The sequence below is a fragment of the Hyla sarda genome, chromosome 10, assembly GCF_029499605.1.
Source record: "Hyla sarda isolate aHylSar1 chromosome 10, aHylSar1.hap1, whole genome shotgun sequence".
In the NCBI taxonomy this organism is placed as follows: Eukaryota; Metazoa; Chordata; class Amphibia; order Anura; family Hylidae; genus Hyla; species Hyla sarda.
In genome coordinates, this window is record NC_079198.1 from 110,849,807 (window position 1) to 110,863,066 (window position 13,260).

General features: G+C 47.0%; 1 protein-coding gene across 1 annotated transcript in view; it reads left to right on the forward strand.

The window, feature by feature from the left end:
* NFRKB (nuclear factor related to kappaB binding protein) overlaps positions 1-13,260 on the forward strand; it is a 42,598-nt gene that overhangs the window by 13,816 nt on the left and 15,522 nt on the right. Inside the window, 15 exon segments of the mRNA XM_056543341.1 lie at positions 263-389; positions 495-560; positions 635-714; positions 877-920; positions 1,033-1,093; positions 1,264-1,438; positions 1,538-1,644; positions 4,007-4,130; positions 4,219-4,298; positions 5,046-5,260; positions 5,342-5,606; positions 5,691-5,882; positions 6,548-7,216; positions 7,940-8,046; positions 8,729-8,864. Coding sequence (XP_056399316.1) covers positions 263-389; positions 495-560; positions 635-714; positions 877-920; positions 1,033-1,093; positions 1,264-1,438; positions 1,538-1,644; positions 4,007-4,130; positions 4,219-4,298; positions 5,046-5,260; positions 5,342-5,606; positions 5,691-5,882; positions 6,548-7,216; positions 7,940-8,046; positions 8,729-8,864 — 2,448 coding nt within the window.

The following is a 13,260-nucleotide window of genomic DNA, read 5'->3' on the forward strand; positions in this document are numbered from 1 at the left end:
TGATCAGCAGGTAGTGCCATGTTATTATTACAGCCCAAGAGCCAAGATTTTACTTTTCATTTACAGCAAGCAGATGCCTAAATATTGTTAGGAATCAGGGAAAAATATGAGAGAACTGTAGATCTTCTCAGTTCAGTGATTGAGATTTATTTACTAGGGACTGCACCATTCCTTTAGGTTCTGCCTGCAGTGCCCCCTGTAGGTTGACAAATCGGGTGCATTCGATTGTTGGGTGTCACATTGATGATGACTTGTGTTGCAGTTGGAGGATAAGGTGTCGCACTGGCAGTCATCGCCCGCAAGCACCCTGAACAGCTGGTTCTCTGCGGTCCCTAACTGGTGTGACCTGGTCCATTCTGCACTCCTGTATCTCAGTGGGGACAGTAAAGGTAAGAGATGTAGCCTTCAAGAACGATAATTTACAGCTTTTGGGGAACTGGCGAAAAGAGACCTGGTTATTGTTGAAAGATTCCATTGTAGTTTTCTCTCCTCAGGAACATTGTCTGGCTTCACTCCGTATGTGGAATTCAAGGAGAAGACGCAGCAGTGGAGATGCCTAGGTAAGTCACTGGCGCCTCGCACCTCCCCGTTCTGTTGCAGTGAATAGAGCACTTATTTTCTCTGTATTGTTCAGGTCCCCCCAGCGACTTGGAGAAGGAGCTTGTGGCTTTATTTCACCTTTGGTTGGAGACAAAGGATCATATATTATCCAAGGTAAGAGCAGGGTGTCAGTTTATGACTGGCTTTTGTCTATCTGTATTCTAGTATTTGCCCAATGAAGGTTTTATTTTATTTTATTTATTTATTTTTTTTGCTGCCCTTTTCTTTCATGGATTTAGTTGTAATAACATTAACGGCATTAAATTCCTTCTCTAGGAGATTGAGGAGAGCGTTGACACCGGAACACCGGTCCCCAGAGTGTAAGTAATACAGTCACTGCTTATCACAGATCAGAAGATTTCTTCAGATTTAGAAAGTGGGGGAGGGGGACTATTCTGTACATTTTATACTTAGGTTTTTTTTCCCTTTTAGGAGGACCGATTACATTGTGAGGCCTAGTTCTGGTGATGAGAAGCGAATCTTCCAGGAGCAGGTAAGATGTTGGTGGAGGAAAGAAGTAACCAGCTGATCCTAGAAGAATGCATGTTTTTTTTTTTTTTTTTACTTCCTTCACTTGTGGGGTATGGCCTTAGACTTTCCAGCCTTGGTCCTGTATGAACAGGGTTTATCACCATTCTGTGTCTTCTCTCACCCTTTCCTTAGGAACGTCACCGCTATCTGCAGCCCCACAAAGCCTTCACGTTCCGCATGCATGGATTCGATTCGGTTGTTGGGCCAGTGAAGGGCGTCTTTGACAAGGAGACATCACTCAACAAAGCACGAGAGCATTCCCTGCTGCGCTCTGACCGGCCGGCTTATGTCACCATCTTGTCTCTTGGTAAGTGGTGGGATGATGGTGGTGGTTTCATTTGGGGAATGTTGAAGTATAATTAACTAGTATTAACATTTCTGTCTGAACTTTCCTTTTATCCTTTAGTGCGAGATGCTGCTGCCCGACTGCCTAATGGAGAAGGGACACGTGCGGAAATCTGTGAGCTGCTTAAAGACTCCCAGTTTCTGGCCCCAGATGTCACTAGTGCTCAGGTGAGGTGTGCTGTGTGGGGGCGGCTGGGACTAGAGAACCTATATGCTTAAGAAACACTCTCTACGTTTCTTTTCCCATATTATGCTTTCTCAACTCACCACCAGTATTTCATTACTGCAGCTGGTTTACGTGACCACCAGTCTTAGTACCAGACAATTACATTCTCTATTGGGTAGACAGGATGTCAGTGTCTCGTGCCTTTAGTTCTTGTAAACCACCTTAATGACTTAGCCCAGTGTTTCACAACTCTGTCCTTAAAGGGGTATTCCAGGAAAAAAAAACTTTCTTTTATATATATATCAACTGGTTCCAGAAAGTTAAACGGATTTGTAAATTACTTCTATTAAAAAATCTTAATCCTTTCAGTACTTATGAGCTTCTGAAGTTAAGTTTGTTCTTGCTTTCTGATGACACGTGTCCTGGGAACCGCCCAGCTTAGAAGAGGTTTGTTATGGGGATTTGCTTCTAAACTGGGCGGTTCCCGAGACATGTGTCATCAGAGAGCACTTAGACAGAAAAGAACAACCTTAACGTCAGAAGCTCATAAGTACTGAAAGGATTAAGATTTTTAAATAGAAGTAATTTACAAATCTGTTTAACTTTCTGGAGCCAGTTGATATATAAAAAAAAGTTTTTTCCTGGATAACCCCTTTAAGTACCCCAACAGGTCTTTTTTTTTTTTTTCAGGATTTCAGTCTTTCACAGGTGATAGAATAATGGTCATCAGACATCACTACAAGTGTCCTCTATATGAGCTATCCGCAAATCATGACCTGTTGTGAGGGGTACTTAAAGGGATACTTTGGTGACATTTTTTTTTTTTTTTTTAAATCAACTGGTGCCAGAACATTAAACAGATTTCTAAATTAGGCAAAAATAGAAAGTTCAATGTCCGGCACTGCTACTGACAACCACTAGGACTAGGATATAGGGATGGGTTGGAGTGGTCCCCAAAGATATGGTGGTGCTCTGACTTGAAAGACGTGTCATATATATAGTATAAGGAGAAGATGAAAAAAAGTCGGCAGACTCACGAGTACTTCTTTTTCAGGGTTGCTTCTTTATTGTATACTCACATATAAAACATTGTGCAGAGGGGGAGGAAGGATCACGGTTGGGGGTATTCACTGTTCGGCTGAGTAAGTAATTTTTTTTCCTGTCAGCTGTGCAGCTACTTCACTTTCGGCCGCCTTTGTATAAGGCGCCCGGAGGGTCGGGGGTCATTAATTTAGGCCGCGGCTGCAGCCTTGTAGCTCCGCCCTCTTCCCAACAGCTGGCTTATTGGTAGGGTCCCGGCCCATTTCCCCCCCACCATCCTATCACACGCACTGGGGGGTCACTGACCGGGTGAGACTGCTCACTTTTTCTTGCTGACTCCTTTTACTTGCGGTAATGTCCGAACCCAGACCCGACCCCTCCCCCCACCTCCAGACAGGTCACTGCGGCCCTTGTCACTTATTACACTTGTGTGGGCTGCAAAACTAAAATATCCCGCCTGCACCACTGGGCGTCCCTGCCCTCCTGGTTCTTACTCCCAGGATGTTCCGCACACTTTTGTGTCCGCTGACGCTGGTTTTGGTCGCAAGGTGTTGCAGGCGGCTGTAGCCCAGCCTTCCACCTGAGTTGCTTGGGTTCTCTTCCACCCCCGGGGGCAGGTTTGTTACCTCACACGGTCTCTGTGTCCCCCAATGGAGCCGAACAAAAAAAGTAGATTTTTATGCTTACCGTAAAATCTCTTTCTTGGTGGATCCTTTGGGGGACACACAGCGCCCACCCATTTGTTCTGGTGTTCTTGGTTCGGTTGCCTGTCCGAGGGTTGGTTGGGTTATTTTTTTGTCTGTGGTTTCCTCGGACAGTTGCTGGTTTTTTTTTTTTTCCTGGTCGGTCCTCTCCTACTGCTTTGGGACTACACTGGATAGCTCGGAGTCTGTAGGCGGGGTATATCCTGCTGGGAGGGGCTGACTTTCTTTTTGTTGCCTAGTGTCCTCCTCCTAGTGGCAGCAGCATATACCAACGGTCTCTGTAACCCCTGCCCCCCCCCCCCCCCCCAATATAAGAGGGAAAAATGACTCGACTGCTTTAACAGGAGATGATGGTTCAGATTTGCTTCCACTTATGACTGGATGTAAATGAGATGACTGCAGGATAGTACAGGTGTGATCTGGCCCCTGATGGCCGCTTTCTTCTCTCATCTACATCACATTTATGAGCCATTTAATGATTGGCTCCCAGTAAGTCAAGCATGTGCCTGAAGTACTTTACTGACCTGATGCAATGAGTTGTGGTGGCCTTTGTCATTGCTTTTATTGGTTGCCCTTGGGTGTCACATGGTGTCATCTCTTTTGTTCTTGTGATCATCAGGTTAATACCGTGGTGAGTGGTGCTCTGGACCGACTGCACTATGAGAAAGATCCCTGTGTGAAATATGACATTGGCCGAAAGCTATGGATCTACCTCCACCGAGACCGCAGCGAGGAAGAGTTTGGTAAGAATTTTAATCAGACACTTTTCTTTGGAAATCCTTAGAGTCCATCCGATCCTACATTGTCTCCTGTGATTTGTGTTTTTTTTAGAGAGGATCCACCAGGCGCAGGCAGCAGCGGCCAAAGCCAAGAAAGCGCTGCAGCAGAAGCCGAAGACGCCATCAAAGATTGTAGGTTTAAAATGTTTCGTTTTTTTTTTCTTCTTCAAAGTTGGCGTTTGTCCAGTGTTTTTTTTATTTTTTATACTCAGACAGAGCTTGGGAAAAATTGCACAATATTTCCACACTATGGTGGTGCAGGGAATTAAATCCCCCCCAATATCTGTGTCCTCCATGTGAAAATTAAGATTTTTCAAATAATATTTTGTAACTTAAAAGACTATTTAAGTTTGTCATCATTTTCAAGATCTCTACTTCCTGCCAGTCAGTAGGAACACTTATTTTTAGTTTTTCCCCTAAAGCTGTTCCTGCCTTGACCTAATTATTTTCCCAGCTGAGGGTCTGTTACAGTTGTATCCAGTCTAGACAGTTCTTTGTGATCCACAGTCTTGATTCCTGTCTGATTGCCCAAACTATGAGGACAGAAGAAAGATTTACGGTGCTGCTTTGTTTTCCCTTTATCTAAATTGGATACATTGTAACAAATCCTCAGCTGTGAGAAGTTTTAGGTCAAAACAGGATTTTAGTCTTTGGATCTGCATAAAATAACTGGAAGAAAATTTACTAAAACTAAAATCCAATCATTTTCTATTGTGTAATTCTGGTCTCTGTCCTTGAATCCTCCTGTTCGGATCTGAAATTGATGATTCTTCAGTTCACGATATGAGATTTTGTGAGGCTGGAACCACTTCACTGGTGAATGTTTTGTGTCAGGTTCACACTTCAGTTAATTTCATGAGGGGATATTTCCTTTTTCAGAAGTCAAGCAGCAAGGAGTTTTCTGTGAAGAGTGGTGGTACCCCAGAACCGGGGCCCCTGACCCTGAGCGAGTGCAGCATGCCCCCTACCCCAGGCACTCCTAGCACCCCAACAACCCCGGCACTTCCAACAACACCGTTGTCTCCCTCCACATCTGCAGCCGTCAGCAAAATTGTTGCTAGCAGCGTCCCAGAGCCTCCAAAATCCAGCCCGAGGTGAGACCCTGCGGCCCCTAGGTCACTGTCAGCTGCTGTATGTGTGGTTGGTGTAACCTGTTATTTCTGTTTCCCACACAGCGTTCTTCTGGTATCTTCTCCAACAATACCTCAGCTGAGCACATTGCTGACTCCCCCTGTGACTAGCCAGGTGACCACTGTGACTCCGGGACCTGTGAGAACCCCCCTCTCCACCGCCCCAGCAATCCCCCAGGTGCGAATTGTGACCACTCCCGCTCCAGTCACTCCTGCCCCCCCACCTGCCATTGTGTCTCAGCCACTCTCCCCAGTGGTGTCTCACATCAGGTTGCCGGTCACATCCTCCACCACAAAGGGGTTAACACAGGTCAGTACATGTTCCGCCAGGGACCACAGAGGGGACTACAGGGATGTTGTCCAAATGCTCAATTTTTTTCCCCTTTATTTGTAGGTTGTGACAATGCCTGTAAAGACATCTGCTGCTGCCCCCCGTCTTGGGACCTCACTAACCAATCATGCTGGAATTACTGTGACCACCTTTTCCTCATCAACGGTGGTCGCTTCTAAGCCGGTTGTCAGTTCTCCTGCTGGGTCTGCTCCAGCCATACTGCAGAGTATCACCGGCCAAAGCATCCTCAAACAGGTACTAAAGGGCCCTCTGGGGCCAGTGGGAGGTGACATGGGGGTATTGCTTTGTACATAATCAATTTACATTCAGTGGTGGTCTTGAATCTCCTGAGTGTGAACATGCTGCAGTTTTCAGTGCACTCATTGTAATCACAGCCTTAGTACATGACATACAGGCTCCTAGTGACCATTCTGTTCTTACATAAAATTATCAGAATCCAGCAGAAGAACCTGTTTGGACATGATGGAAGTTGGAGTTGGAGAGCCAGATGTTGGAGAATAGTCTGCAACAGTTGTATGCACTAAAGCGGTCAGGACATAAAAGGGAATTTTGCAACAGTGGGGGAACCATTGGTTGGGGATAGAATGCACTGTTGGAATGTAAAGGCTGTCAGGCCATCATTTTGGAGATTAGAAAATGGATGCAGCAAAGGCTTTGAGGGTATGACGGGGTTGTAGTTTTGTAACAGCTAGAGCAGTGTTTCCCAACCAGGGCGCCTCCAGCTGTTACGAAACTACAACTCCCATCATGCCCGGACAGCCAAAGGCTGTCCGGGCATGCTGGGAGTTGTAGTTTCGCAACAGCTGGAGGTGCCCTGGTTGGGAAACACTGAGCTAGAGAGCCACAGATTAGCAAACGTTTCTATAGTATATCTGACTGTTTTCTCCATTCGCCATCAGGTGGCGCTGTCTGGACAACTTGGCATGAAGTCCCAGTCAGCCTCTAGTCTTCCTCTGTCAACCACCAATCTCCGGATACAGGGCAAGGATGTATTGCGTCTTCCTCCATCTTCCATCACCACTGATGCTAAGGGTCAGACTATTTTACGTATTACACCTGACATGATGGCCACATTGGCCAAATCCCAGGTAACAGCCGTGAAGTTGTCACAAGAACTTTTTTCTGCCAACCCGGCGACCAGCTCCAGTAAAGGACTCCTCCAGATGACGTCAAACCCCTCCTCCCCTTCTCCCCCAGCTCCAGCTACCATCAAAGTCACCCCAGAGGTTAAACCAGTGGAGGCAAGTAGCTCTGGATTTAGACTGATGCCAGCACTGGGGGTGTCTGTAGCTGATCAGAAGAGCAAAACCACAACCAGTGCGGACACTAAACCAGCCACCACCATACGGATCGTACAAGGACTCGGCGTCATCCCTCCAAAGGCTGCAGCCACACAGAGTATTACTGTCACTGCCAAACCAGTACCTGTGGTGTCCTCCGCTGTGGTCAGCCCTGTTCATACCGCTACAACTGTAAGCCTAACGCCTGCCGCATCAAAACCAACTGGAGTCACTGTGGGAACTGCAGCCGCCACTGTAAGGCAAATTCCAGTCACAACAACTCAGCAGGTAAGACCACTGAGACCTGTGAGTGACATCACTCCAGAGTTAGCTAAGGCCTGCAGGTGACATCACTGATCTGGGGCAACTGGTGCCTGCAGGTGACATCTCAAATTTTGGGCTGAGTGTGCACCGGCGTCTATTTACACGTTTGTTATTCAGGCAGTGGTAATGATTTAAAGGGGTACTCCGGTGGAAAAAAAAAATCTTTTTAATTAACTGATGCCAGAAAGTTAAACAGATTTGTAAATTACTTCTAATAAAAAAATCTTTATCCTTCCAGTACCATTAGCGGCTGTATATTACAGAGGAAGTTCTTTTGTTTTTGCATTTCTTTTTTTTTTTTTCTGTCCACAGTGCTCTCTGCTGACACCTCTGTCTGTATCAGGAACTGTCCAGAGCAGCATAGGTTTGCTATGACGATTTGCTACTATTCTGGACAGTTCCTGATACAGGTGTCAGCGGAGAGCACCGTGGACAGAAAAAAAAAAATCAAAAAGAAAAGAACTTACTCTGTAGTATATAGCAGCAAATAAGTACTGGTAGGATACAGATTTTTTTTTAATAGATGTAATTTAAAAATCTGTTTAACTTTCTGGCACAAGTTGGTTAAAAAAAAAAGTTTTTCACCGGAGTACCCCTTCAAGCTCTGAGGCTTTGCGGCCATCATGTTTTGTGATGTCACTTCTCTAGGTGATAATTCATTTTGTGTTTTTTTTCTTTGCTTTTTAGGGAAAGCTTCCAGCTAGGATCACTGTGCCACTGTCTGTGCTTAGTCAGCCCATGAAGGGGAAGAGCGTGGTGGCTGCGCCAATTATCAAAGGCAACTTAGGAGCCAAGTAAGTTTCATCTGAATTTACTGTCTCCATAGTAACGGGCAGAAATCAGAGCTGCTGCTGCTGCAATGTGGAGCCATGAGTGGTCACATGACCCAACGTCTCGCTGAGTCTCCGTTCTGTGGGGAACCTGTGGGCTCTGAAAGCAGAATGGTTGTTAATTTTTATCTAAAAATGTTTTTTCTGAAGTGATCGTTCTGAAGGCTCAAGACTCCGGAATCCCTGAACATATTAACAAATATTTTGTAAAGAAGGCACTATTAGGGCCACACAGAACAAAAATGATTTAGATTTTTTGCGGTATAAAATGTGCAGCAAATCTGAAAATCTATCTGGGGGGATAATGAAGGTCATGTCTGACGTGTTTCTTCTTGGAGACTGTGTTGCCTAGCTAGGATACAGATCAGACATGTTGTATAGGGGTAATCTGAAGCAGAATCGTCAGGATGTAATTCAGAATGCCCTTAAGATTTCTGACACTGAAAGGCAGCAGATGTTATTACAGAAAATTGTTAATGAACTTTATAATGTACTGTCAGAATATCTCACCGGCTTTAATATAAGCACAGCTTCCCGGGGTCACATGCTAGAATTCTTAGTCCCCCTAGAGGCGGTAGATGAGGCGAACTTGGCTGCACATGATGGTGGAGGATGTTCTCATGTCTGTCTCTCTCTGTCTCTCTAGTATAAGTGGACTTGGACGGAATATAATCCTGACCACGGTGCCAGCTGGTACCAAGCTCATCGCTGGTAACAAACCTGTCAGCTTCCTGACCACTCAGCAACTGCAACAGCTCCAGCAGCAAGGACAGGCCACTCAGGTAAGAGGGAGTTGCTGAAGGAGATTACAAGTAAGGTGATATGTGGGTTAGGCTGAATATTTTAACCCTATTTCCACCTGCATTATTAGAAAACAGAAAGGATCTATTGTTTGTAGACCGGTGTTCACGCAACCTTTGGCTCTCTAGCCAATGAAAAGCACAATTACCAGATAGCTGTCAGGGCATACTGGAAGTTTTTTTTTTTTTTTTTTTTTTTTTTTTTTTTTTTTAATACTACTATAGCTAAGGATGGAGAATAAGATGCATCAGGTGCACTCACCACCTAGAGAACCATAGGTTGGAGATTACTGCACTTAACCATTCAAGTTCTAAGGGAATCTTAGATGAGAACACCAGTCAGTAAATGCAGGATGGTGTAAGGGTGGAACCCACAAATCCTACAGTAATTCCATCCTGCAGCCACCAGATGTTGCTCTGAGCAGACTTTTATATTTTCTTCCTTTGCTCATGTCCACGATAGGCAATCAGATTTCTGTACGATGCTCAGCAAGTCCCATTAGATAGAAATGGCCTAGTACTTGGGTCTCGCTAGGTGTTATTATTATGTTAACAATGAACAGGAAGGACCAGAGGACGTGTGGAGTGGCCATTATGCTTCACCTCAGCAACCTCACAGCCCAGTTTCTCACAATCTGAAGAAAAGAAAGGAGTTCAACTTTACAGGTTGACTTTTAGGGTATGTGCACATGTACAATTATCAGCTGTGCATTTTCCACCGCAAAATTTTTGCTACCTATTAACTACTAATGCAGATTTGAATGCAGACCTATTAAAGTCAATGGATAGCAGAATCTGCTTCTTGTTTTCCACCGCAAATACGCACATGTGAGAATGTACCTTTTAGGGTAAGTTCACACGAGTATTACGCTGCGGATCCGCCACTGAAGGACCGCTGTATGCTGCCTTTACAGGTGCCTGCTCCGAGTGGGAATACGCTGCTACAAGCAGACACACTGAAGCGATGTACAAGTCGCGGCCGCTCCCCCTGCTCAATGAGCTAGGCCGAGAGCAGCTGCAATGTGCGAGTATATCGCACATCGCAGTGTGTCTGTTCGTAGCGGCGTATTGCTGAGGCACCTGTAAAGGCAGCATACAGTGGTCCCTCAGCGGTGGATCCGCAGTGTAATATGTGCCTGGGGAGCCACTCGTGTGAACGTACCCTTAAAGGGGTTATTGGGGGGTACCAAATATATCAGAGAAGGTAGTTGGTGGGCATTGTTCTGCTCATTAACCTCTTGGGACGCAGGGCTTATGCATACGCCCTGCATCCCCAATCCTTAAAGACTCAGGGCGTACCTGTATGCCGTGAGCATTGCCGCTTACCGGACGGGGACCGGACCTGGATGCCTCATGAAATCATTCAGTGACAACGCCTGGGGGGTTCCTGAGACCCCCCCCCCCCCAATATGTCAGCGATCGCAACAAATCGCCGATCAATTCAGATCAGCGATTTGCGGCAATTCCGGGTCAACGGGTCCTGGTGACCCGGAAAAAAAGGATGATAGGTGCCGTCCGAGATGGCACCTATCATCCCTTAGCAGCAGGAGTGAGGTGGCACGATCCTCACGATCGTCCTGATTCTTACGCCGTTATCGGACAACGAATCAGAATGCCTGCTGTGGGGGTGTCCCTAATGGCACCCGCTCCGCCCATATTCCAGATGGCGAGAGCGTGTGCCGGGAGCCCTCACCTGAGGCTGGGGCCCCCGATCCCCGGCATCGGCGGTGGGATCGGGGCCCCAGCAGCGGAGGCGGCAGGCGGATCTTCACTGCGCAGCAGCAGGCGGTAAGGCCGGCCTCCAGCTGTTGCTAAGCAACAACTCCAGCATGCACAGAAGGGCATGCCGGGAGTTGTTGTTATGCCACAGAAGAAGGCACAACTACAACTCCTAGCATGCCCTTTGGTAGTTTGTGCATGCTGGGGGTTGTAGTTATGCAACAGCTGTAGGCACATTTGTATGCCTCCAGCTTTTGCATAACTACAACCCCCAGCATGCACGGACAGCCAAAGGGCATGCTGGGAGTTGCAGTAGTGTGCCCCCAGCTGTTGCATAACTACAAGTCCCAGCATGCCCTTCGGCTGTAAGTGCATGCTGAGAGTGTAGTTTTGCAACAGCTGAAGGCACACTGGTTGCAACTTAAGTAACAAACTCCCAGTGTTTTGCAACCAGTGTGCCTCCAGTTGTTGCATAACTGCAACCCCCAGCATGCTCGGACAACCAAAGGGCATGCTGGGAGTTTTAGTAGTATGCCTCCGGCTGTTGCATAACTTCAAGTCCCAGCATGGCCTTCGGCTGTCACTGCAAGCTGAGAGTTGTAGCTTTTTGCAACAACTGAAGGAAGGCACACTGGTTGCAAAACAGAGTTTGTTACCTAAATCAGTGTCTTGCAACCAGTGTGCCTCCAGCTGTTGCATAACTACAACCCCCAGCATGCACGTCAGCCAAAGGGCATGCTGGGAGTTGTAGTTTTGCAACAGTCCCCCCCCCACCCAATGTGAATGTACAGGATACATTCACACCTGCGGGTTTACAGTGAGTTTCTCACTGCAAGTTTGAGATGCAGCAAATTTTCCCCTGCAGCTCAAACTCCCCGCAGGAAACTCGCTGTAAACCTCCACCAGTGTGAATGTATCCTAAAAACACTACACTACACAAACACAAAATAAAAAGTAAATCGCTACATATACATAAACCCCTACACAGTTACACCCCCCCCCCCCCCCAATAAAAATGAAAAACGTCTGGTGCGGCACGGTTTCCAAAATGGAGCCTCCAGCTCTTGCAAAACAACAACTCCCAGTATTGCCGGACAGCCAATGGGGTCCGTCTGACCCCATTTTGGAAACTACACCCCTCACGGAACGTAACAAGGGGGTATAATGAGCCTGAACACCCCACAGGTGTTTGACAATTTTTATTAAAGTTGGATGGGAAAATGAGGAAAAAGTTCACAAAATTGCTGGTGTTACCCTAAATTTTTCATTTTCACAAGGGAAAATAGAGAAAAAATCCCCCTAAAATGTGAATCACCATTAAGAACATACCCCATATGTGGATGTAAATTGCTCTGTGGGTGCACTGCAATGCTCAGAAGAGAAGGAGCGCCATTGGGCTTTTGAAGAGAAAATTGAGGGGGGGGGTCCACTGTTCTGGCACTACGGGGGGCTTTGTAAACACACATGGCCCCTGACTTCCATTCCAAACAAATTCTCTATCCAAAAGCTCAATGGCGCTCCTTCTCTTCTGAGCATTGTAGTTGGCCAGCAGAGCACTTTACATCCACACATGGGGTATTTCCATACTCAGAAGAGATGGGGTTACAAATTTTGGGGGCATTTTCTCCTATTACCCCTTGTAAAAATGTAAAATTTGGGGGGAAAATCAGCATTTTAGTGAAAAAAAAATAATTACATTTCCATCTACACATCCGACTTTAACGAAAAGTCATCAAACACCTGTAAGGTGTTAAGGCTCACTGTACCCCTTATGTTCCTTGAGGTGAATATTTTCCAAAATAGTATGCCATTTGTTCTTTTTTCTCTTGGCACTATAGGGGCTTCCTAAATGCGACATGCCCCCAAAAACCATTTCAGCAAAATTTGCTTTCCAAAAGCCAAATGTGACTCCTTCTTTTCTGAGCATTGTAGTGCGCCCGCAGAGCACTTGACGTCCACACATGGGGTATTTTCATACTCAGAAGATATGGGGTTCCAGATTTTGGGGGGCATTTTCTCCTATTACCCCTTGTAAAAATGTAAAATTTGACTTCCGGTTCCGGCGCGGCCTGATGTAGACGGCGAGCGCTTGTGCTCCTCCACCCCCGACTCCTATCAGCTAAGTACCGCTGCACTAACGGGCTTCAGAAGTCCCCGAACACCGCCCGACACCTCAGCCAGACCGAGGGGATGGACAGGTACCTCCAACGTGGCGGCTCCTCCGGTACATCACAGCCCGCGCCTCCCCAGCACACGCCACAAAGCGCACCTGTCATGGCGGCGGCAGCGGGACAGAAGCTGCGACCCGCTTCGGGAGTCCCCACACTGCCACCAATGAATGATACCCGCGTGGGGACGCCGGGGACTGACGGGGCGACACCGCATGGCGGCTCCCAAAAACCGGCACCACCTGCAGTCCCAGAAATGGCGCAGCCCGACTCTGCAGTAATGGCGGAGGCCGCATCGGGGGAGACATCACGGCCACCACGAACGGAGAGGCAGTTAAACTCTGAGGTAACCGCAATGGAAGTCAGCCTGCCAGCTGACCCACACTTGGGACCACACACTGCCACCGTGGGCCCCTCACTCCCCGGGATTACTATTGCAACCCCTCAACTTTCCTCAGGGCCGGCCTTTTCCATAGACTACCAGCACCTGG